General features: G+C 46.0%; 1 protein-coding gene across 2 annotated transcripts in view; it reads right to left on the minus strand.

Moving 5' to 3' along the window:
* MGLL (monoglyceride lipase) overlaps positions 1–24,032 on the minus strand; it is a 129,217-nt gene extending 105,185 nt beyond the window's left edge. Inside the window, exons 1-2 of one of the 2 annotated variants that reach the window (XM_008056854.1) lie at positions 23,429–24,032; positions 22,817–22,961 (exon numbers count right to left, since the gene is read on the minus strand). In XM_008056854.1, the coding sequence (XP_008055045.1) occupies positions 22,817–22,961; positions 23,429–23,441 (158 nt within the window). In that variant the 5' untranslated portion in view covers positions 23,442–24,032. The remainder of the gene's footprint in view (positions 1–22,816; positions 22,962–23,428) is intronic. The other variant, XM_021711750.1, reaches the window with a different exon arrangement.

Below are 24,032 nucleotides of genomic sequence, written 5' to 3' on the forward strand. Positions count from 1 at the left end.
GAGAGGTTCACTCCAAATCCTCACGCACCAGTCACGGGATTTCTGGTGCTTATACCACTTCTCTGAACCTCCCCTACTTCCCTTTAGGGTGAGTGAGAAGTTGAAAGAGATTATGCATGCAAACAGCATTTTGTCCACTGCTTATTACTACACACGTACTACCTCAAGCCCTTTCTTAGAATGAAATGTGTGCAAGGTTGAATGAATGAATGACATCACCAATCAACTCTTTTTCTTCCTTTCTGTTTCATGGCTGATGTCTCATCTCCCGGCTGTGTTCTAGGCAGAGACAAGAAATCAGGAAGCCCCCAAACTGCTCACTATGAAGGTACCCGCAAAGGAAGGTCTTCATGTTTCCTGAATGAATAGGTGACCACATGCCTTCATGATAGCAATGAATGCATTTAGCACTTTTCTTGTGGCAGACCAATATTAACATCCAAGAGAGAGGGGGTGGTCTTTATGGCAGACTGCAAATTGACTGCCCCAAACTCCATACTCCCTTGCTTCCATAAGTCATAGAATTTTAGCTGGACATACAGCTGCCCAGCAGAGACCATATTTGCTGTCCTCGCAGTTAGGTGTGGCCACATAATGAAGCTAGGCCAGTGGGACCCAGGCAGAAATGATGTGTGCAAGTTCCACGACACCTGCTTGAAGCAATCTGCTGACCTTAGACTTGCTCTTTCTCCTTCCCGTGGTCTGGAACACAGAGGAGGCAATGACTGGCTTGGGTTACTGGACCACTCCCTGAAAGATGGTAAGGCAACAAGATGGAAGGAACCTGGGTCCCCACATGGAGCAGAGTGGCCTTACCAACTTGGACCGCTCACTTCTGGACATTTATGTGAAAGAGAAATCAACCTCTATCTTATTTCAGCCACTAAATTTTGAGGTCTGTTTGCTCAGCCTGTAAACTCACATATACCCCTGTGTCTTTGGGCACGTTGCTGAACTTTTCTGTTTCCTCATCTGTGAAATGGGGAGAACAAAAGGACCTGTGGTGACAATAAAATAACACAGAATACACACAATAAAGCTGGCTACTGTTGTCATTAACTTTTCAGACTGTCTTCCTGCCTTTGGAACCTCAGCCAGGCCACCCATCCTCTACCAGAGGAAATCGCTTTTGTGTTGGTCCCTGAGTGGTTAGCCATGCTTCTTCCTGCTACAACTGATCTTGCTGTCCTCACACCCATTGTAATGCAAAATCTCTAGCAAGCTAAGCATGATGGTAGTAAGAACTGTATGCTGGCTGGCCCGGGCACCCACTGGTCACAGCCTGAGAGCATGTGCATCACCCTTGAGGTGTCCAAGCATTGCAGCCAGCAAGAAATCCCTTCAAACTCATTGCCCTCCTCTAAACTCAGCTAAGAGTCCCACAGACTCACCAGGCACCAGGTCAGCTTCAGATGAAGCTGCTTATGCTGGAATTTAGAAGTGAGAGAGGGAATGGTCAGAGAAGAAAGGAGAACAAGTTACCAATTAAAAAGGGGGAACATTTCCAAGTAAAGTTCAGATTGATGCAAGGTTCTGGAGTATCCCCAAAGCATTTATTTTCTTTAAAGAAGGAAAAATATATGTACATATTCTATATGTAATTTTTAAAATCATATATCGCATATATTGTGGCAGAGAGGAGTTAAAAAATTATGCCTTTTAAAAATCAATCTGCAAGCTCCAGACCTGATAGACATGGAATATGAAAAAACCAAATAACTGGATTTAAAAAATGTGGTATATATACACGATGGAATACTACGCAGCCATAAAAAAGAACAAAATCATGAATTTCGCAGCAACCTAGATGGAACTAGAATCTATAATACTGAGTGACCTCTCACAGAAACAAAGATCCGAGTATCACATGTTCTCACTCATATAATGGACCTTGAACATCCAATGTAATACTATAAGAAAATGACTGACAGTATTGGGAAACTATGGGGGGGGATGGGATTAACAGTAGCAAATATCTGTCTGGGGATGGGGAAACACCTCTTATCAACAGGGTGCCTGAATGAAACGTAATTGTACACCTAACCCTTAACTGTACCCCTCAAAACCATAATTAAAAATATTGATTAAAAAAAAAAAAGAAAAAACCTAATAGCCAAAGGTCACTCTCTTGAAAATGCAATATAGTAATCCATTCACAACCTTACCCCTACATCCTCTTTGTAAAGTTATCGGTTTACAACCTCTGCTTGTCATGTATACCCTGGAGAAAATTTGTTCTTTGAAAATCTGGTTTTGTTAAATACAACCTTGCAAATTCCAAAAAAAAAAAAAAAAATGTATAGCCATACAACCTGAAACTCTCCCTTAACTAAATTAAGATAAAACCCCTCTCCTCTTTCTCTGGGTTGCTCAGCCTTGGAGCATTAGCCCGCTAAGTTGTGCCGGCATTAATAATCTGCTACTTCCTAAGATAGCCTCGGTGTCACGGTCTCTCTGTTTTCTCCACAACATTTCCATTATATATTTTATTTAAAAATATAATGCTTATGTATTTATTTTCTATAAAAGATGAAGCCCCAAGAAAACAGCCAGAAGGGTGCCACGACCACAGCTATAACCTAACAGGAAGAATGCGTGCTTGCCACCACCCAAGGCCCACACAGCTTGCAACCCTTTATGTTTTCATGGACAGAGGTCGTTGAGTGCTTTGCCTGGGCCAGGCACTGGGTTAGGTTCTGGGGACTCATCTGAGTTAGATCAAGTCCCTATCCTTATGACACTTCCAATCTAGCTGAGATCCCGAATAACTGGCAAATGAACATATGCTAGGCCGGGCTAAGCACTAAGAGAAAAGCACCTCACAGTCAGAGGACAGAGAGAGAGTCCGCTCCATCCCTCATGACACAGAATTGCTTCCTCCAGTTCTACAGACACTGAAGTTGCAGGGTTTAAGAGCTACTAGGTACAAAGTGTGATCAGAGAGAACTTCTCTTACTTAGGTGCATACCTGGTTGCCGCCAATGAAATGCAAACAGGACTGAAGCATGGAGACCCACCGAGGCAGTTAGCAGCCTGATGGTCCTGGTGCCTGAGATGCGATAATGTGCAAAACTGACATCCTGGATACCCTAATTAAGCGTAATGAGCTTCCCCCACACTTTTCCTTCCTCCTGTAATCTACTAGAGGTGCAGAAAATATGTCAGTTCCAGTGAACTGAGATAGATAACTGCCTTACATAAACTAGGTTAGAAACTTAGAGGGAACTTAAGCTCTTCCTCCCACACCAGGACTCTCCCATCTCAAAATAATTTCTAGTGCTTTAGGGATGTGACCTCCACGAATGATTTACCTTCCACTGGAAAGCAGTTCTGTATCATAAGAGGCCAAGAAATTAAGAACCTTGATTAACATGTGTGATCTCTTCAGAGGCCTCTTTCAGCCAGCCAGGCCCCAGCCAGCTTTGAAAGGTTCTTGTGCCAAAGGGCTCCTCGGAGGCTGTATCCAGATCAATGTTTGGAACTGCCCTTCTGGGAAATCACTAATGGTCTGTGGAAGGCACATGGTGTGACTTTTAGAACGGTCCATTAATGAAGAGCTTCACAGCTGCCCAAGACTCTGGGAAAGGACAGCCAAGGGCCAGATGTTGGTATGACTGACCCAGCTTCTGCAAAAGAGCTCGGAGAGCTGTCTTTCAAGCCAGAGTTTCTTTTTCACCACTCAGGGGAGGGCCTGTGTTTGTTCTTGTCCCAAACGGTGGGTCCCCACCTCCAGGACACCTCAAGGAACAAGGAGTGGCTGCTCTGGCCTCCAGCTGCTCCCTCTAATTCTCCGAGTTGTCAACCAGGCTTGCGGCAAACCGCAGCTGATGCTCATGAGCTTGCGCCATCTGGGATGCTTTTCCTAAACAGGCATGGTGCATAGGAGGAGGAGAACACACTCATTTGCAGCATGGCTTTCGAATGGAGATGTCCATATATGTCAGGGGGAAAAAAATGAAGAGAGCTAGACTATTTATCACTTAGAGGGTTGGTAAAAACCCTCAACATTTACTAGCTGATGCAATGATCCTGGGCGTGTCTGCAGACTGCCACAGCTGGTCGTGCCAGGGATAAGTGGCAAGGAGGTTTGGTGTCACCGCATTAAATGCCATCAGAGCGCAGTGGGGAATGTTACTTATTCCCTCTTTCATCCCATTCCAATCCTCTGAGTATGTAAGGGAGAGACTCAGTTGGGTGCTGACCCGACCTAAGCACCTCTTGAGCTCTAGCTTAGCTCCACTTTCAGGACAGAGCGGCCTCAGGCTCAGGGCTTTTGAGTGCGTCTCAGCATAGAGCTGGAATTGAGCACCGTAGTTTTGTTTTCTCTGTGTGTTGATCTTCGATGTATGGCATCTGATACTTGTTTTCCATTTCCTGTGTTAGAATATAGTTTCTTCTTAAAATTAAAGTTTTTTTAAAAAGCAAGTCAATGTTTAAAAAAAACTATGATGAAATAATATGAAATTAAAATAGCTGCAGAGAAAATCACAAAAGTGGCCTACGAAGAACCCAGGTTTGTGAAAAGCTGATCTGAAGCATGGGGCAGGAATTAGCCCCGGAATGACAGGCGATTGGCATAAAGGTGGTCTCAGTGGGATGAAGATGAGACTGCAGAACCAGAAAGCACCCGGGAGGCAAGCAGCAAACAGCAGAGCTCCAGATGGCAGGGGAGACACACAGTCCCCAGACCATGTCTGCCCACTGACCAGCAGGTTCCTGTCCAGACATTACCTCTGCGCAAAGCCGTCCTGGTCACCTAGCAGAGTCCGCTGATCACCTCTGCCCACTTGTCCCTTGTCCCACCACAACTCCCTGAGGACGACTCCCTGGCTCTACGAGAGAATGAGTGGGCCTAACTCTCCTGTGCCTCAGTGTTCCCACCATCGAGATGACAGGTTGAACTATGCCCTCCTTAGGAAGCTTTCCAACTTCTCGGGTTCTGTGCACGTCAACAACCATTGTCCTTGAGGGTTGGGAGCCCTATCTCTCTAATTTCTCAAGGTTTCATAATGAATATGTGCACACAAAAAATAGAGCCCATTTTATTGACAACAACAAATATAACTACCTAAGATGAGTAAGTGGAGAAAGAGCTTGTTCTCCGAAGGAGAACAGGCAACAGCTGGGCCGGGCCAGTCACCCTGAGGAGGTGCTAGGAGGAAGTGGATGAGGGTCCCCAGAGGGTCTGCGGACCCCCTTGGCTCTTGGAGACATCTCCATCACCCTCTGAAGGACAGCGACAAAGCAACTGACACAGACTCTGTCAGGAGGAAGGCAGAACCCAAGGGGACCCTGGAGAGATGGCCGTCCTATGTGGACACAGAGACAGCACAGAGATTCTTTGTAAAGGCTTTGCAGGGGAGAAGGTTTAAAAAGACTGCTGCAGCAGATTTTGGACCTGAGTGCAGCAAGAAACAACAGGTAGAGATAACAGGGAGCTCCTTAAGTCAGAAGAGTGGCTTTCTGATCCTCCTATAAGAATGTGCGGGGCTCCATCTTATGTAACATTAATTTTTTTTTTCCTGGAAGGAGAACAGCTTGAACTTTCCAAAGCTGCAGATGGCTCCAAGTTCTTCTGGGTGGTGAAATGCCAAGCGGATGGCGATAAACGACCAGGAACTTACTAAGAATGCAGCACAGGTGAGACAAGTGTAGAGTGATGAATTTAAGGAAAATGGCCACAATTTTAAGGGCATGATGAGTCCTCTGAGCACTGTTATACTTGAATGGGCAGCTGCAGCTAGGCTGGCATAATCAGAGCAGATGTTGGAGCTGAATGCCTGTGAAGGGTGGATGGAGCCTGGACCGTAGGCTCACATCACAGAGTGGTCATTCCTAACTATGGGGCCTCATCAGAGCCCCTGAGCCTTTTCAGGCCTCAGTCTTCTTATCTGTAAAATGGGGTTATCATTCCTACCTGTCTGGGTTCTTGTGAGGATTAAGTTAGCTTCTCCACACAGCTAAGTGATATGCAAGATTCTGTAATGTTTCACCAGACAGAGCTGGGTGCTGGAGAGACAAAGGTGCTTTTATTATTTTATTTTAGTTTAGTTTAGTTTCTTATGAGTCAAGATCTCACTCTGTTGTTCAGGCTGGAGCACAGTGGCATGATCACCACAATCACGGCTCATGGCAGCCTCAATCTCCTGGACTCAGGCAATCCTTCCATCTCAGCATCCCAGGTAGCTGGGACTACAGGTGTATGCCACCACACCCGACTAATTTTTTGATTTTTTTTTTTTTTGGTAGAGATGAGGTTTGGATATGTTGCCCAGGCTGGTCTTGAAGTCCTGGGCTCAAGCAATCTGCCGGCTTTGGCCTCCTGAAGTGCTGGGATTACAAGTATGAGCCACCATTCCCGGCCAATGGTGCTTTTAAACAAACATATTTAGGTTCAAATCCTGGCTCTATCACCTATTAGTGTGACTCAATTTCTGTGACAATAAAATAGCAAGAATGATGCTAAGAACCCCCTGGGCATTATGAGAATTAGGGAAGTAAAACCAAAAAAAAAAATTCTAGCAATACATCAGATACAGACTTGGGCCTTCCTAAAAGATTAGTTCCCTTCCCCTTTCCAAAGATAATACAAGCTTAAATAAGAATTGCCTACAACGTAATTTTAAGAAAGCCACGTATTCAAGGCAAATCCCTGCAGTCTGCTGAGGTTGAACCATGGTGATCAGCTAGGCTCTCCCCCCAACTCTTGGCTGGTGCCTCGGTGGAGACGGAGGCTGACAATGCCCATCTTCAATCTGGTGTGTGAAATTCTGAATGCCCTGAATGGCCAAGAAGGGCATGAGCATGGAACTGCAAGGGTCCCCACCTCTGGGAAGCTCTCCAACCTCTACAGGCAAAGCACCTGGTACAGATCTCAGACCCTGGCACACGCATTAGTGACTTGCCTGCCTGCCTTTTTCCCTGTGCTGTGAGTCCTTGAAAGGCAGCGATTATGGGGTTTTAGTGATTTCACTGTCCCCCAAGGCCCAGCACAAATCCTGCTATAGAATTTGTATGCAGCAAATATTTGTTGAATGAAACTGATAAGCGAATGAATGATTAGATGTGTGTTTGGGAGAATGGATGGATAAATGGATGGATGAATGAATGAGCAGATGTGTGGATGTGGATGAACAGATAAATGGGTGGATGGATGGATGGATGGATGATGGGTGGGAGAGTGGATGAATAGATGAATGAATGAGTGGGTAGGTGGGTAGATGGGTGGGTGGGTGGGTGAGTGGGTGGATGGACGGGCAGGAGGATGGATGGGCAGGCGGATGGATGGACGAAAGGATGAACGGATGGATGGATGGATAGATGGATGGGCAGAGGGGTAGATGGATGGATGGGAGGGTGGGGGATGGGTAGATGGGATGGTTATAGCGACACATTTGTCTCTTCCCTTGCAGGCTTCAAGCCTGGAAGCTGGGGTCCTGTTTGCATCCAACACTCTTCTCTCTTTATGGAGACCCCAAATCATTTTGAGAAGAGCTGTGTGAAGGAGTGCTGCGAGGAAACCATCCCTGCAACGATCCCCGCCCACACGCCCTGCTTTGTAGCTGGGACCACCCAAGTCAGGTAGAGGAGGAGACTGCCAGGCCAGCTGCTGGCTCACCGCAGCCATGCTCTGACGACACGCCACCCTCCAATTGTTCTTTCTGCGGCAACGTCCTCTCCTAGTGTCTCCTCCTCTCTGCTATTGTTTGGTCTCTCCTGTACATGCTTCCTGATGCTGAATCTGTGGTTGATTCAGCAATGGTATCTCTGCTCTTCTGCCTGTATTAAATCCCACATACCCCTCATCATAGCAGTCTTAGAGGCTTCCCCACTGCTCACAAGTTAAAATGCAAACACGGCATATAAGGCCCTTTCCAGCCGCATCCTCTAGGTTCCAGTCATTTGCTGCTCTATCAGGCCTTCCTATGCTGTCCAGTCCTTCTGCCTGGAACATATTTTCCTTTTTTCTTTTTTTTTTTAAATTCCATCATCCTTTGAGACCTGGCTCAGCTATACGGTTCTTCAAAGACTTCTTCCAAACTGCTCCTTTTAGAAAATGTAGGAAATATAAAAAACATCTAAAGAATAAATTGAAAATTGACCATCACAATTCTACAACCTAGATGGTCACATGTAAGAATAAATACACAATTTTTTAATAAATAAATTCTGAGTTGTTTGGGGGTCCCCCCTATATACTCATAAGAAATATTGACCTCTAGTTTTCTTTGATGTCTTTGTTTGCTTTGGGTATCCAGGTAACACTGGCCATTTAGAATGAGTTGGGAAGTATTCCTTCTATTTTTTTGGAAAGGTCTGTGAAGAATTGGTATTAATTCTTCTTTGTACATTTCGTAGATTTCAATAGTGAAACCATCTGGGCCTCGGCTTTTCTTCATGGGTAGTTCTTTTGCTTACTAATTCACTGTCTTTACTTGTCTTAAGTTTATGCAGATTTTGTATTTCTTCTCAAGTCAGTTTGCTAGTTTGTATCTTTCTAAAAATTTGTCTATTTTATCTGTTATTAAATTTATTGGCATACAGTTGTTTACTGTATTCCTTTATAATCCTTTTAATTTCTGAAAAATTGGTAGTAATGTCCCCTCTTTCATTCCTGATTCTAGTAATTGGAGTCTTCTCTCTTTCTTTCTTGATCTTTCTAGCAAAAGATTTGTCAATTTTGTTAATATTTTCAAATAAGCAACCTTTGGATTTATTTATTCCTATCATTTTTTTATTATGTTTTACTAATTTCTGTTCTTACTTTTATTACTTCTTTCTTTCTGCTTGCTTTAGGCTTAATTTGTTTTTCTTTTTCCAGTGTCTTAAGATGTAAAGATATTTGTATTTTAAAAGGGAATATTGGTAAACACATCTCTAGTTGGTAGACTATGCAAGTGATGAGGAGAGAGAAGGGAGGTCTCTCTTGGCCTCTAAAGATGTAGTAAATCAAAAATAGGGACACTGGCCCGGGCACAGTGGCTAACACCTGTAATCCCAGCACTTTGGGAGGTCGAGATGGGAGGATTGCTTGAGCCAAGGAATTCAAGACCAGCCTAGGCAACATAGTGAGACCTCGTCTGTACAAAAAAATAAAAAAATTAGCTGGGTATAGTGGAGCTCACCTGTAGTTCCAGTTATCTGGGAGACTGAAGCTGAAGGACCACCTGAGTCCAGGAGGTCAAAGTAGCAGTGGTGAGATATGATTATGCCACTGTACTCCAGCCCAGACTAGCTAGACTCAAAAAATTAAAAAACAAACAAAAACCAGGAGCAGAACTTACCACTCTGTTTTACAGGTTTCTGACCTCCACTTTGACTCACTTAGACACTCTGTGAAAACTCTGTTTTCTTCTCTGCTCCAGAGTCTAGCTTTCTTATTCAAAAAAAAAGTCTATAATCCCCAATGTAATCATTACCTCTAATGTAATCATTTCTAGATTCATAATGATGCTTTACAGTTATGACAGAAAACGCTTTCCATGCTGTTGGCTTATATGACTGATAGGCTCTGTCCTGCTGTGTTTGATTCAAGGGGTTTAGCAACATGTTCAGGACATTGTTTCCCTCTCAACACTTTTTAGCTCTGCTTTCTTTTCTTTTTTTTCTTTTTTTTTTTTTTTGAGTTGGAGTCTCACTCCGTCGCCCAGACTGGAGTGCAGTGGCTGCTCCCGGCCACCACAGCCTCGGCCTGTTGGGCCCCGGCGACCCTTCTGCCTCAGCCTTCCAATTAGCTGGAATTACAGGTGTGCGCAACCAGGCCTGGTTGATTTTTTGATTTATTGTAGAGATGAGGTCTCACCAAGTTGCCCAGGCAGGTCTCGAACCCACGGGCTCAGGCAATCCACTCACCTCAGCCTCCCAAGGCGTGGGATTACAGGCTGAGCCACCGAGCCTGGCTTGCTCTGCCTTTCTTGAGGTGGGTTTTGTTCCATTCTCAGTTGGGTTTCCCCCTCATGGTTTCAATATGGATGCCAGAGTGCCCAGGGTTCACACATCTAGAGTCAACTCCAGAGGAGAAAAGTGATAGTCTCCTTTCCAAAAGTCCTAGCAGAAATCTTACTGATTGTAGACTGACACTGGATACTTGCCTACCCCTAAGCCAGACACTGTGGCTAAGATGGAGGGTAGGAAAAAATGTAAAGAGCTGAAAGGTTAAAAATGCTACATGATCAACCTCTGACCAGAATGGAGTCAATGCCATCAGAAACACCTGAGCTGAAGATGGAGGTGCGATGCCTCTCAAATTTGGGATACTGTTGAAGGGAGAAGGAGGGAATGGATAGTAGGGAGATAACCAACCAATGCCTTCTCAGGCTCCAAGGTCGTCTCCCACTATTCTTCAACATTAGTCTCTCTTCTTCTGCTCGCTCACCCTGCCAGTGGCTTTGCTTAGGCTGGACACATGCCTACAGAGCCCTTCCTCCTTAGCACTCATGCTCATTCATGTTTACCTTGGCTCATTTTGAGACTCAGTTCAAGCATCAGCAGCCCAAACACTCACCACCTGTTGAATCTGCCATCATTTGGATACATCTAGCAGTAAGAATCAGAACACACATGGTAGTTGAGACACATCAGCATGGATTTTTCCCACATCAATCAAAGTCTATTTATAGGCAAACCCAAGGTTGGCTCAGCTGTTCCACCAAAGACCCAGATTTCCCATCATTCCCTTCCACACTCTGTGGCATGTTGGCCTCGTCATCTCATGATTACAAGATGCCAGTTGCAGCTGCATGCATTATGACCCCACTCAAAAGTAGGACGTAGGGAATGAGGGGAATTGGGATAGAGAGAAAGACTGATCTTCTCCTCATTTTGCTCTCTCTTGTCTTTTATTATGGAGCTAAAATCTGTCCCAGGAATCCTCCAGAAACTTCTCCTATGTGTCATTAGCCATCACTGGGCCCTATAGCTAGCCCTAGCTGCAAGTGACACGAGGAAAGGAGAATGGGATAGCCATGTCTGATTAAGACCAATCATAAGTCCTATCCCTGGGAACAAAAATCAGCAAAAAGAAAGGGGAGATGGCAACTATTGGGCCTGCACAGTGACTTTACTCTCCCATCTGACTGATGCCGCCTTTGGGCCAGCTGGCCAGCGAGGTTTGCTGAAACCGGACAGTCTTGGTCACAAAACATCATGGCAAAGGAAAAACCCACAACCACATCATACAGTCTGCAGCATCCACCACAAAATCACAGAGAAGCACAAATGTGAAAAGGGAAGCTCCTCATTTAAGTCTAGAAATACAGCCATATAAAGCCTCGGAAGATTTTCTCAGTAGCTTTGAATGTACTAGACTGTAAATGATAACCAACCCCACGTGACCCCTGATTCTACAATGGTTCTCAACACAGCCTGCACAATTAGTCCCACAATGAGTCCCAAATTCCTTAGCAAGTCACATATGGCTGTTATGGACTGAATTGAGCGCACAGAGGAAAGGTCAAAAGAGGACACAGCAAGAAGGTCAGTGTCTACAAGCCAAGAAGAAGAGGCTCAGGAGAAACCAGCCCCGACAACACCTTGATCTTGGACTCTAGGCTCCAAAACTGGGAGACAATACATTTTTCTTATTCAAACCCCCAGTGCTGACATTTTGTAATAGTGGTCTAGGCAGACAAAACAACAACCATTCTAATTCAGGTTCCCAAACCAGCCTTTCCAAACTAATTTTCTACCACACACTTTAGACTCCAGTTTCTAGAGAATCTATGCCATTTCCAGAGCATACCACATCCTTTCTCACCTCCATGTCTGTTCAAAAGCAGTTCCTCCCCACTCAGTAATGCCCCTATTTACCTTCAAGACCCAGCCTGAAGTCACCTAAACATCTCTACAATTCCAACACAGAATTCATGGCCCTCACAAGCCAGCTCCCATGGGCATGGCACTGCTTCCCTGACAAATGCACAGAGACACCATCAAAGGTGGAGAAAGGTCACTTTATTTCTCTATGTCCAAATGGAATGAGATCTGGCACACACATGAAGTGTTCAGAAAGACCTCATGCCATGGAGAGGTTGAAGCTGAAAGGGGCTGAGTCTCCAGGCTGTTTATGGATGCTCTGTTGCTGTCTAGCACAGTGCTGAGTTTACATATGGAACTCACTTAATACCTGTTGAACCACCTCCTCACATCAAAAAAGGAAGCAGAACCTCCAGATTCTGACATCCACGCCGACTTGGGTGCTAAAATGGAAAACACCTGCCATACTGCAACTCCCACTCAGAGATGCATTTTTCACATACAGAATTTTATATCAAAGTTAAATTGGCTAAAACACAGCCACTTGTATCTCAAGAGATTACCTGCAAGGAATATTGTTATTCTCAGTGTCACTGACTTCTTTAACGACACTTCTGAATTTAGGTGCTCCATTTTTTTGCACAAAAAGTTAACCCCTCTATACCATACTCAGTGGAAAAGCTTTTGTCCACCCTCCCAACCCCGCCCCGGAAACCCATGGCAGTGGGGAGTTTGGAAATCACCCTATTCCAATAATCCCGCCCTAAATATAAGGAAATTAAATCATCATACAACATGTTGTGATCCCTTATTTTGTGTCAGACATAAAATAAAGTTAAGTGACATGCACTGGAGAACACAGACTAAAAATTAAACATGAATTCTGCCCTGGAGAAGCTCATAGGTTCTACTGCCATGAGATGCAGAGTTATATCAAATGCAAAAACCTGGAAGGTTTGAGAGATGGTACCTTGTCTAAAGTTATGCAGAGGCAGAAGTAGTAATAAAACTTCAACCTTGTTCTCAACTCTTAGCACAAATATCTTTTCCCCCACGTGGTAGATTTCAAAAATGGCCACAAAATATTCTCTCCTCCATTCTTGTTCCTTGGACATGACTTCACACACTGGGCTTGGCCTACTGACTTGGTTTGGCCAGTGGGATGTTTGCAAACTTGACACAAGCAGAGTCTTGACAGCACTTGCACATTGGCATTTTCTCTCTTATTGCTCTTGAAACACTGCCACCCTAAGGATAAATTGGCCCCCCTTACTGACAGTGGAGGCCAGACTGATAAAGGATGAGAAACCATGATAACTGAGGTGATTCTGCCAAGAGCCTGGCAATGCCAGACATGTGGGTAAAGCCACTCCAACACTGGCAAGCCTCTAGTTGGCCTGCCAGTGCCCATAGAACCAACAGAAGACCTGCCCAGCAGAGCCTAACACAAATTGCCAACCTACAGAATCACAGGCTAAGTAATAGCAATAGATTCTTAGTACGCCTTAGACTACCCCAGACTACTCACTACAAAGGTGGTCCTTTTAGTGGCCTCATTCCCTGTGGCACAAACATTTCCACACAACCCTGATACAGAATTAGGACCAAAGGAGAAATATATGCCAAAGGCTAAAATACCTTAAGACACAGACCACTGAAAATTGATTGGACACTTTAAGGAAGGTTTGTTTGAGTTGACTCCTAGTTGTAATAACCAAAGGTTGTTTGGCTCTCCTTCCAGGCAAGAGTTACACCACAAATACTGTCAGGTTTTACATGAAAGAAAGGCATCTAATTACCCTAGATGTATTACCACAAAAAGGATGTCACCACTGCACTCTGTCTTCCTTTTGGCTTTCTTGTTTTGTTTGCTTTGTAAAAGAAGCACTCAGCAACAGTAGAAGTTTATCAGGGAGCCTGAAATCTCCTTGAAACTCTCCTGAGTTTCAAATGATAAGAAAAAAAAGTGAATAACCTGAAGCTTGGGGAAAAGTACATAACCTGGAATGATGGAGAGAACGATCTGGGTGGAACTTTAAAAATCATGATTGCTTTCACTCGAGATCCTGTGTGACTGATTCTTGCCATAAAGGCAGAAGAAAGTAAGGCTAATGGTGGGCAACAGACAAGCACACCACAGGGGCCTTCCTGCCTTCCTACCATCCTTCCTTCTTCAGAATGTTGATACTGTAACCCTCAGACCAACAACGGAGGAAGCCAGAGAGGACAGACTAAATAATAAGAGCTCACACTGCCATCTCATCGAGCCAACACTTTATCTCACCTGTACATACCCCCTAGGGGAAAGGTGCTATTAGTCCTCATTTTAAAGATGAGAACATTGATGCAGAGTCTGGTCAAGTGGTGTCACCATGGCCCCATGCCTTGTCCATGCCAAGTGGGACCTACAGTCTTCTCCAACAGGCTGTTACTTCCCAGCGAGACAAAGTTTCCCTGAAACTCATCTCTTCAAGAGTGACTAAACAGGATAAACAGAGCGAAACTTCTAAAATGTCTCAAGGCAGTGATTTCCTAACTAGAAGATTTTAACCTCTAACCTAGTAGGCGGTAAATGATCTGGGAAAATTGACCTGCTCAGACAAGGTGTTTTACCAGAGGCTATGAATGGTTAACCATGCAGTCTCACTTCCTTCCATCTCTTTCTTTTTCTGTTCTTTTTTCCCTCCTTCCCCCTCTTTATTTAGACCCCTTTATAAGGGAGTCTGCCACTTTCCTCAGACTCGTTTTCCTAGAAGCCTCCTTCCTTCTACAATTTCTCCTCTTCCTCCCACCTATTCTCTTGTATCCTCTAACTGCATCACTGACCATCTTTTTTGAAGTCCATCTGCCCTCTCTACCAGCGTCCTTGGATCCATCTGCCCTTTCTACCAGCCCCATCTAGGTGCTCACACATTCCTAATGTTTCTTCACTGAAAACAGCACCACCAAAATGGAGACACGATCAAATTCCTTCTGGAGGGAAACAGGGAACGGGTCAACTAAGACCTCTCCAAGCCCTGCCCCAAACCAGACATTTGTCCAAATCTTTATGGAGAAGGAGAAACTTGTAGTTTAAACCGCTAAATAGAAGGTACAGGAGCAACTCCTGAGAAATGGCATGGTATGGAAGAAATGTGTGGTCAAGAGACTGCCTTCTAGCCCCACACATGACCTGAAGAATTTATTTTCACCCTCTGAGCCTTCACATTTACAGTGTCTCCATTTTGAGAGTCTGGTGGAGTCTGTGATCCACCTTCCTTTCCAGAAAAGTACAATATGCGCATACCCGTGATGTCAAAATGTCCACAGACACTAATCCTCAGAAACTATCCTTGAACTTTCTGGAAGTCCCCAAGGTCAAGAAAAGCTGGTGACTCTAAAGATACCTCAATGCTCAAGTTCGTTGTTTTCCCAGCCCCTCCTTCTCTCCTCTGTTCTTCCTTCCCTCTTTTCTTTTTTCTACTCCTCTCTTCTCACCTTCCTTTCTTCCTTCCTTCGTTCTCCAGAATGTTGATATAGAACCCTACGAGAAACATGCTGTTTGAACCTTTTCGGGTAGGTGAGGCATTCCTTTTCACTGTTGTACACAACAGGATTTGTAGCGTGCCAAGCATGGAAACAAATGGTCAGCATTAGCCTGGGAGAGAGGCGTATTAGGAGATGGTCATAAATGTTAACTTGCGGCAGCTGCAAGTGGAATGACACAGCACACAGTTCTTCTTTTAGCCCTCAGATACACAGAGAACAATGTCACCCCCAGTTTCACTCACTGACCACCACAGTGTCCCCACCCCAGCCCCTAATGAACAAGGCTGTGTGAAATGAAAAGAACCTCCTATCAACAAGAACCTTGGATGACCCTTAAAAAAATGGGACAAGGGTCATCTTGTAATCTCAGCTGTAAAAATTTGCACCACTGAAGACCATTTCCTCCGTTTACACAATGACCCATAGTTTGGTTTGCATTCATGGACAAAGTGCATCTGGGATTAAGATCTAAACCTAAAAGGTGCCGATAAATAGACAATGTGGACAACAGTTGCTATTCAGGAAGCAGCTTATTTTGCTATTTTTTTCTTAGACTCCACTGCAAAACAAAGCCAGATTTATATCTGAAGAACATTCTTACAGCAACTGGAAGAAATTATCGCTTAACGAAGCTGTTGGAAAAATCAACTGCAAGAACAGCAGCCGGCCTTTCCTCTTGCCATCAAAAGATCTTTGCTATTCGAAGAGTCTTAAAGGAAAAAAAAAATGCCCAGAAGAAATGCCCTATTTAAAGCCAAGACAATTTGCTGTGTTATCACAAAGGCAGAAGCATCAGAAGAATAACAGCTTCATACAAGAGAAATAAACTTTTGGAAATTCTTAAAATAGACAAAAGAATACAGAGGTGCTAGTAAAATGCAGTAATCTGATTACAAAGAATGTCATTACTAAAAAATGCCTGGTATGGCCCGTTTTCCCAGTTTAAAGGTAAATTTCATAGAACAATAGATATAAGTCAAAGGTCCTTTCTCCTTGTGGGGAGACAGTCATGGAGAAAGGTCTGATTCCTGTCTTACCATCAGGAGAGGGGCAATTACTGCTCATTAATATCTTCTTGGTCTGAAATGTAATACGGTTTGTAGGCCATAGCAGGCTGTGGGAGCACATGCACCCTCTCTTCCATTTTCCCTCCTGGCTTATTTCAGGGCTGCTTCAATGGATGACCCACAGTGTTTTGCTGACCCCACAGGTTCTTGCTGTCAGAGAGCAGCCCTGGCATCTTCTGAGCAGACAGCATGCTAAAGGTGAATCGCGTGAAGGCTGCAAAGGAGAATCCCGTGCTCCGGGCACCCTTGATGGCACCAGCTCCTTCTCCCATCCCTCATCACTCAAGAGAAACCTGAGCATCATCCTCCCTCTCCCTCTGCCCACCTGTCCCCAGACATGGCGAATGCTCATCTTCCCCATAACCTGCTACCACACGGTGCTATATCTACGCCGTGATGCAGCCCTCTTCCCGCACACAGATTACTGCAAACGTCTCCATTTGGCTGGCTGTGCAAGATGCAAACCTGTGTTCCCTAAACCCACCCTGCAGCTCATGCTTTTCTGCTCGGCTCCCTTCCCCCACGTGCCCTTCCAGAGGGTGGAATACTCTCCAAGGACACTGAACAAAAGGGTAAATGGGAACAGTGATCCAGTCCTCTGCTCACCAGCTCACGGGGTGGCTTCTGCCCATAGGTACCTCTGTCTGGTTTGCACAGAGGCTCTGCATGGTGCAGCAGCAGCCGTGTCTGTAGGTCCTTGATGAATCATATTATAATTACCTGTGTGTTCACCCACCCTCACCTCTTCATCAGACTAACAGGTCTTTGCCACCCTCTCCCCACTCTGGACCCAGCACAGTGCCTGAAATATACGGACATCAATAAAAAACTGCTTGCTGAATGGACTTGTTACAATGGCGCCTGAGCAAGGAGCCTCATAGGGAGCTTGCAGAACTGTGTGCTGTGGGCTCTGGGCTGACCAAGGGCTAGCCTGGGTCCTGACTACAAATCAGGGCAAAGGCCCAGGAGGCGGCGCCGAGGGGGAGCAAGGTCGTCCTCATCCTCATGGAGAACGAGAGTGGGGTTCAAGATGGCCGTCTGAAGGGACGAAAAAGTCGCATGATTCAGCCAATCCCAGGGAGCATCTGAGTTAAATAAGGGGGAAAGTGAACCCTTAGTCACCAGTGGCATGAATTCAGAAGGGCTGCAGGAGTCAGCAGGTGCCCCTGGGACACACAGACATCTCTTCATGGTCCTTTCTACGTTTAAGAAAGATACGCAGAACCCGCGGATGACTTCTCAGGACACGGAACAAATACTAAGCCGTGGGGAAGAAAGCACTAAATAGCTGGCTGACCACTTGATGAGAAAACCTCGGGGGCAGTGGAGAGAAAAGTCAGTCTGACCTTTGAGAATAAAATGTCCAGAAGGCAGTGTAGATAGGAAGATGTCCAAGCAGACTCTTCATCTCCAGCAGAGTCCAGAGGGCCTGAGGTGCCCTTATCTCCTGGAGCCACAGATGCCACACCCAAGTGTGAGTGTGACTGGCGGCTGACCTGAGGATGTTACAAGGGCTGGAGGAAGGGAGAATGCTTTGTACCATTTAACTTTGCTTATTTGTTTAGAGGAATTTGGACCTCTGCTTCCTCGTTTGTTGTGTGCCAGCTTCGGGGCAATGGCTTCTCCTCCAGGTAAACTTGCCGGGGTGGAGGGAGTGTCCTAAAACGGCACTGCCTAACACCCCAGCACCCCAGCGAAGGCTTTGTGGAGAAAGGGATCCATGTGAGCCAGAAAAGGGCGGGGCTGAGCCGGGTGGGTCAGCAGAGCCCCACTGGGGCAATAAGGACAGGAATGGCAGGAGCGGGTGCCTAGCGTCTTGATTCTAGCCCCACCAACAATGACCACAGTTTTGAGACCTTGAGCAGGTTTCAGAAACTGCCACGTCACTCTTGTTAGTCCGGCCCCTGTCGTGTGCCCCACTCACAGGCTCCAGCTCCAAGTCACCTACAGGAAAATCCCGGAAACTGCAAGCGTAAGGGGTGGGGGGAGGGGGAGGTCAGGTGGGTGGAGCTGGAGAGAGGAGGGAGTCATGGGGAAGGGCTGGCTGCAGGTGCTGGGTTACAGGAGGGAAAAAGCCACGTGACTGCAGTCTGAGGCCAGAAGGGACAAGAAGGCCAAGCTAGCAAGGTCTAGAGAACGAGCTTATCTTCTGGAATTTGGGACAAAACGCTACACAGAATTTAAAAGAGGAGCCACTTGCAGAAGCCTGAGGGCAGTGTTCTCAAGGAAGGGTGGGAAGGCCCGCCTCCCCAGGGGTGTTCCTCAGGACACCTGCAAGTGGAGGGTCAACCACACTTTGAGGCAGCTCTGTTCAATACACCGGTTGTTATTGCAACAAAAGCTACAGAAAAGAAAGCTTATCAGCGCTTCAGAGTTGAAGGGGCTGCCCTGAAGACCAAGTGCACAAGCATGAGGGAGGCTTTAGCTTTAGAGAAAGATCAAGAGCACTGTTGTGTCTATTCAACACACTTCTCCTTCACATCTACTTCATGCCAGGCCTTGCAGATGAACAGGTAAATACCATCCGCTCCGTGCCGTGAACTGTCTTGGAGGGATCAAAACTGTATAATCGCACAATTACAGCATGCTCTCCAGCCTCCCTGGTCACGCAGAGTCTAAGTTGCCAGATTGAGTATTATTTCCAGACCACTCCTTCCTCTACCCCAGCAATGTTATCTAGCCATTGAGGGCAGAAGTACCTTCACTGTTCTGGGCATGGCTGAGTAAGATTCAGCATTTAACTTCAAGTCATCCTTTATAGGGACTGAAAGCCACTTGGTGGACTGAATTAAAAGGTGCTATAAATATTACCCAAGGGCACAAGAGCAACTATGATCTTCCAGTTCAAGGGCTCACAAAGTAGCTCGACACCATCCATGGGCCAGTCTCCATCACCCTGCTGAAAGTGTTAGTGGAAGTTTGCTAATGGACCAATATTTTAGAATTCTAACCTACTAAATCTGGATCGGGCAGCCAGTCAACCGGGACATTTTTTTTTTTCCATAAAGGATGCATATCTTTAATTTATGTCCTTTTGTTTGTTTGTTTGAGACAGTGTCCTACTATGTTGCCCAGACTGGACTTGAACTCCCAGGCTCAAGCAAGCTTCCCGCCTCAGCCTCCTGAGTAGCCAGGACTACAGGCATGTGCCACCACATCCAGCTCCTTTCTCATTTTTAATATGCTGATTAGGGAGAATGGATGATTCTATTCCTGCTTAGCCTGGGAAGTGATTTTTACCCTCATCCCAAATCAGAAAAAGCTCTCTTGCTTGGTGGTGTGTTATGAATAAATGACTCCGAGTCCGAGGAACCTGGACCAAACCCAGCTACTGCTAGCTGGGTCATTTGGGGCAAGACACATGATAACTTTGGACCTCTGTTTCCTCATTTGTAAACTGGGCATCATAACTTGCCTCAGAGATGGAAGTGAAGGTAAAGTGAGATCACGTGTCTGCAGGACTTAGTCCAGAACCCAGAACACACTTGGTACTTAGTATGAGAGGATTCTCCTAGGCCTTAAGTATATGACATTCGTTATCACCATGAATGCTACTGGATGAGCATGCATTTGCCTGGGCACTGCCAAATGGAGGTTTAAACTCTCTGGTTCATAAGGAGTAAATACTGAGACTCTGGCCTGCCATGTTAAGAACAGAGTTTGTATGCACTGATCATGAAGACTAACCCAAGACATGCTTTCTTTTTTCTCCCTGTCCAACCTGAGGAGGCTGGCACTTATAAAGACATAACTTGCTTCCATAAACCAAGTTAAGCTGGTTTCTCAGCTCGTGGCTGACACCTATGACTCACGTTGCTCTGAGCCACCTGCAGAACCGGTCTTGGAACCCTGAGAGTTCTCTGGGGGCAGAATGTCCCTGCAGGTACTCGGGCAGGCCCGAGGAGCTGCAGGCAAATAGTTGACCAGAAAGCCAACCCAACCCATACTCAACTCACAAAGGCAGGTGCAGACACCCCTGTACAGGATGGCCTACAGCCCCAGGGCAACTTCTGAGGTCCTAAGGGCCTCTGTGAATAATATAACAGAGAAGCAGGTGGAGCCAAGGTGCCTTTGATCAACATTTTCTCCATAGTAGGCAGGGAAGTGGGGGAAGGTAAAGTCTCCTCTTTCTTTTCTCCCTCTCTTTCCTCCCTCCTTTCATCCTAACTGGAAGAAGGTGTGATTGTGCAGGGAAAGGCCCTAAAGAGGGGCCAACAGCCTGGAGGGGATGGGGTGAAGCCCTGGTGACCCAAGGTCCTCTCTCTCTTCCTAAAAGCAGACGGGACAGTGCTGTGCAGGCAATAATGATAATGCAGGAGTATCCCAGATCACATCAGAGGGCAGGCCTGCTAAGCAGCTGGTCTCAGTTACTAGGACACAGAGATGCTTCCATGCCAGTTGGCACATACTTCCTCCCTGCACCTCTCCCCCACCCCCAGGAACCCCATGACCTTCCCAAGACCCAACAAGCACAGGGTTGACAACTGTCAGGGCAGGGAACCTCCAGGATCCTGCTCCATTCTAATTGGTCAAGGTGGGTTGTGAAATGCATTGAAGATTGCCCCTGACAGAGAACTCCTCAACCTCAAAAGTGAGTTTATCGCTCTATATCATGCCCAGGGGGTGGAAGCAGGGCAAGTAGGAGGGATCCAAAGCCAGGACCCCTGGGCCAGCCGAAGGAAGAGCCCTTGGCCAGTCTCTTCCTCTTCAGTAAAATGAAGAAGACGGAAAGTGTTAACTGAGCCACAATGCTAGTTTTTCTGTTGTTATTTCTATTTTGGCATCTTCAAATCCTCCCCCACTCCTTAACTTTTTCCAGATTCACATGTTTCTTCTAAATTCTAGGGCCCAACTGTCTTGATCCTGCTCTTATTCCCATCAGCATCCACCACGAGGCAGAACTGACTTCCAAAAAACAGCTCAGTCTAAACTAAGGAGTTGAGTTGTCATCTCTAACTAGAGCAAAAGCAGTGGGGCAGGGAGAGCTCTCTGCAATGCAACTTCAGCACAGAGACTGTGAAACCACCCACTGCTGAGGGGAGGGCAGCCAACTCGGCCATTTCTAACCCACTCACCCACTGCCCTTCTCCCATTCGAGGACCGTAGACCCTTTTCATTTTGTTGACTTCGAACTAGGACAACCCCACTACTCAGCCAACAAAGCCCTCGAAGTCTGACACTCGGACATTAACAACTTTTACTTTCAATGCTTTGTCCTCTTTCTGTGTATTGGTCAAATAACTCACCACGTACCACTAATCTGTTAGAAATTAAACCAAGAATATGCAATTCTATAGCCAGTTAAGTCAGAGTGGAGAATTAATGATTCATTAGCATTACATTGCTTGGCACCCCCCCATCCCCCTCCCTCCTTTCCTCTAGCACATATGTACACACAGACACATTCTCTTCTGGAGGAAATCTTTATGGAAGATATTGCCAGAACTGGTAGGAACTCTTATCAGCCATTACCCCCTCTGGAAACACTAGAGAGAAAGTCATAGCCAGTCTGTATAGCTGCTCTGAAGCTATGATTCTAAGCCAGGGTTTAAAAGTTCGTATCTCTACATTTTTAATGTGCAGCTACCTGGATATATATACCTTGTTGAAGATGTAGGAGGAATCTTACAGCTGTGCTATGGTTGGGTGATTTCTGAGACACAGAGAGAGCCATAATCCACACCAAACCATGATTCCTAGGAGAAAAGGGGCTATGAAACAGGTAAAATGTCCCTGGAAAAGGAAATGTTCACTTGTCACCTGGCCAATTGGTTGCCACAAATACTTTCTTTCCCTGAATTACACAAACAAGCAGGGTTTTCCTGCCTTATCCAAGAGGAGGGGAGCAGGAGGAGACCAGCTGTCTTGTGTGTAGTCCCAACGCCTGTTTCTAATAGCAAGACAAATCCTTGATGGAAAATGTACAAAGTAATTGAGCTGGCAAGGAATCAGAAGGAAATACCCAGACCCCTTTCTTCCTAGTGACACATGTATGTCATCTTCCAAAGCTCAGAATCAAGCAGGAAAAGAAAGCAAATGTTAAAATACACACACACACACGTATACGTGTACATGTATATTACTTTGGTTTTCTTATCCATTTAGGGGGTTTTCTTTAACTGTTGGGGAGTCTGGTTTTAAATGAATGTCTGTACAACAGAATCAACTCCAGAACAAAAAATAAAGTCATGTGGAATTTTCAAAGATTGCCATACGGTAGAATCCATTTCCTAGTTGTTATCATGAAAAACAAAAAATCCAACAAATCTCCTGCTCCTTAATTTTCACAAAAAAATCACGAAGTATAAATTTCAGCTTTGTTAACACTGCTGTGCCCAACACAAAACCGCCATGGGAAGTAGGTCATGGAGAAAGTGGCCCCACAGGAGATGGCACATGATCAGGAGGGAGGGGCAGGTGCCACAGCTCCCATGTGCACCAGGAGAGGCACTCCGGGGAAGACTTACTTGGGCGTGCCCGTGGGTTTCCAGTACCTGCAGAAGAGGTACTGTCCGTCGGCATTGACTAGGTGGGGGAGGTCCTGGTACGGAACGCTCTGCGGGGTCCGCCTGGGAGAACTTTCCTCTGGCATTCTGGAAGGGTCTTCAAGTCCTAGAAAGAAAAGTGGACACATTCCAAAGTCAGAAATACAGCAAAAACATGTATGGATAGGAGAGAAGAGCCTTGCTCAGAGTCCATAACATTTTTTTTAAAGCAGGTTTTAAAAACCCTTCATCTCAAAAGATTAAAAAAAAAAATACATTTCTTGCAAACCTCTCCAAGACTGAAACATCCCATTTGCTCTTAAGAAAATGCTCACTTTATTTTTTAAACGCCTCATTACAGCTTTCTCCCTTCCCATCTGTGTTTATTTTAAATCATTTCAGGAAACTTCATCTTAAAGACTATTTTAGCTGTAATCAAGTGAAAATTACAGTCAGCTCTATGGGTACAAAGACCCAGCTGCAAGAAGACCCATCTATCCTTAAAATGTCCAAGGAACAGTTCCAAGTGGGCACAATGAGGAGGTGGATGGCATGCCCATTATTCCGCCTATCCGAAATTCCAAAGAGACAAACCTGTTTCCATCATGTCCTGGCGTCTGCATTCCACAACCACCACCGCCTGGAGACTCAGAGCCAGGCAGATAGGGCTGTTCCCTCATCTGGGCGGCCACAGGGCAGCATTCATGCAGCTCCGAGCTCCTCTCCCCCACCCCGCGCCTTGCCCCCAGATCCTGCCTTTGGGTTGGGGTGCCGAGTCGAGCCGGGGAGCTTGCTCCCAGCTCTCACCGACCGGCTCTCCGGGGCTCCCCGCCCTCTCCAGGGCGGAGAACAGGCGCCTGCGATTCACCACTACTAGTTCATGTCATCACTTTTCCTAAACAAATCGCTGTAGGGGCTCGAGAAGGGAGGGGCTCCGGAGCCCGCACCCACTGCCCGCGAAACTGGGAAACTAGCTCGAGCACCCCGAGGCTCCCCGCGGACGCACGAATGCGGGGCCCCGAGACGAAGCCACCCCCAAGGCTTCCGACAAACTTTGCTTCCTGCGTGACTCCGACAGCTCGGGGAATGGAGCCCCGCCGCTGTCATCGGAAATGCCACGGGAGAAACCGGGGACTTCGCGCGGTGTCTCTGCACCAGCGACGGCAGGGAATGGAAAGATGGAGTTGACGGGGACAAG

This window comes from Carlito syrichta, unplaced genomic scaffold (assembly GCF_000164805.1).
Source record: "Carlito syrichta isolate Samal-C Ts95f unplaced genomic scaffold, Tarsius_syrichta-2.0.1 Scaffold302558, whole genome shotgun sequence".
In the NCBI taxonomy this organism is placed as follows: Eukaryota; Metazoa; Chordata; class Mammalia; order Primates; family Tarsiidae; genus Carlito; species Carlito syrichta.